Source organism: Protobothrops mucrosquamatus, unplaced genomic scaffold, assembly GCF_001527695.2.
Source record: "Protobothrops mucrosquamatus isolate PMUCROS unplaced genomic scaffold, P.Mucros_1.0 scaffold6670, whole genome shotgun sequence".
Taxonomy (NCBI): domain Eukaryota; kingdom Metazoa; phylum Chordata; class Lepidosauria; order Squamata; family Viperidae; genus Protobothrops; species Protobothrops mucrosquamatus.
Genome location: NW_015392489.1, coordinates 9,934 through 10,992, shown reverse-complemented (window position 1 = coordinate 10,992; position 1,059 = coordinate 9,934). Strand labels below are relative to the sequence as shown.

At 64.5% G+C, this 1,059-nt stretch overlaps 1 protein-coding gene across 1 annotated transcript in view; it reads right to left on the bottom strand.

Moving 5' to 3' along the window:
* LOC107300323 (2-(3-amino-3-carboxypropyl)histidine synthase subunit 1-like) overlaps positions 1 to 841 on the bottom strand; it is a gene marked incomplete at its 5' end in the record, with an annotated part of 17,016 nt that extends 16,175 nt beyond the window's left edge. Inside the window, one exon of the mRNA XM_015829656.1 lies at positions 716 to 841. Within this exon, the coding sequence (XP_015685142.1) occupies positions 716 to 841 (126 nt within the window). The remainder of the gene's footprint in view (positions 1 to 715) is intronic.
* Between the last annotated feature and the right edge of the window lie 218 nt (positions 842 to 1,059).

Here is a 1,059-nt window from a genome sequence, read left to right as displayed (position 1 = left end):
CAGCCCCCCCCCCCTCACCGCCCAATTCTCTGTGATTTTGAGCCAGTTCCATCCTGGGTGGACTTCAAAGTTAGCAGCATCTGGGACAGCAGCAGTTTCCATGGCAACCGAATCTGGAGTACTGCTCCGCCTAGGGAGCCGGGCGGGCTGCTGCTCCCGCCCCCCTCCTCTCCCCTCCCCTCCCCTCCGCAGCCAGCCAGCCAAGCGCCAGACATGCAAAGGGGCTGGGAGGGACCGGCCCTCCAACCTGGGGCAGGTGACCCCCTTTCCATCGCTAGGGCCAGGCAGGCAGAAGCCCCCCCGGAGGCAAGGCTGGGGAGCAATGGCAGGGGGCTGCAAAGGGCAGGGGGCACTTGGGACTGGGGCGCTTCTGGGGCCCTGGAGCCGTTCAATAGGAGTGCGAAGCCTTCCTGGCTCCCTCAGCAGGGATCAGGCGTTGCGGGGTGCCTCTCGGCCCCCCAACACCCATTTTGCCCATTGGTTAGAAATCTTCTAAATAAATGAATTTCCCTCTCTTCCCAATTGGCCAGCTGGAGAGCCCAGAAGGGGAGGGGGCCCCTGGCCTGGCTCTCCATTCAGAGGGGCAGCCCACTGCCCACAGCCACGTAGGGGTGACTTGGCATCTATCCAGGGGCTGTGGGCAAGGGGCGCTGCTTCTCTCCTCCCCTCTTTTTGAGACGCCACGAAGCTCAGCCCCCACGGGCCACGTACATACGTACTCAGGCAGCTGTGGCCATAGTGGACCAGGAAGTCCGCTCCCAAGGCCCGTGCGGTAAAGTCGTCCACGCAGCAGGCCCCGTAGGTCACGTCGCCCATCACCACGGCCTCTGCCCCAGTGAACCTGCAGGAGGAAAGGCAGAATGCACGTCCCATGCGGCTCAGCCTTCCCCCCCTCCCCACGGAGGGTCCCGTGAGCGGCCCCGCAGCGGCCCAGGAAACTGGGTTTCCAGCCCACTTCAGCCCAGTGGCTCATCCTGCTTTGGAGGAGGAGGAGGAGGAGGAGGAGGAGGAGGAGGAGGACGACGACGACGACGACTGTGGGGTCCCTTGGTGCTCTCT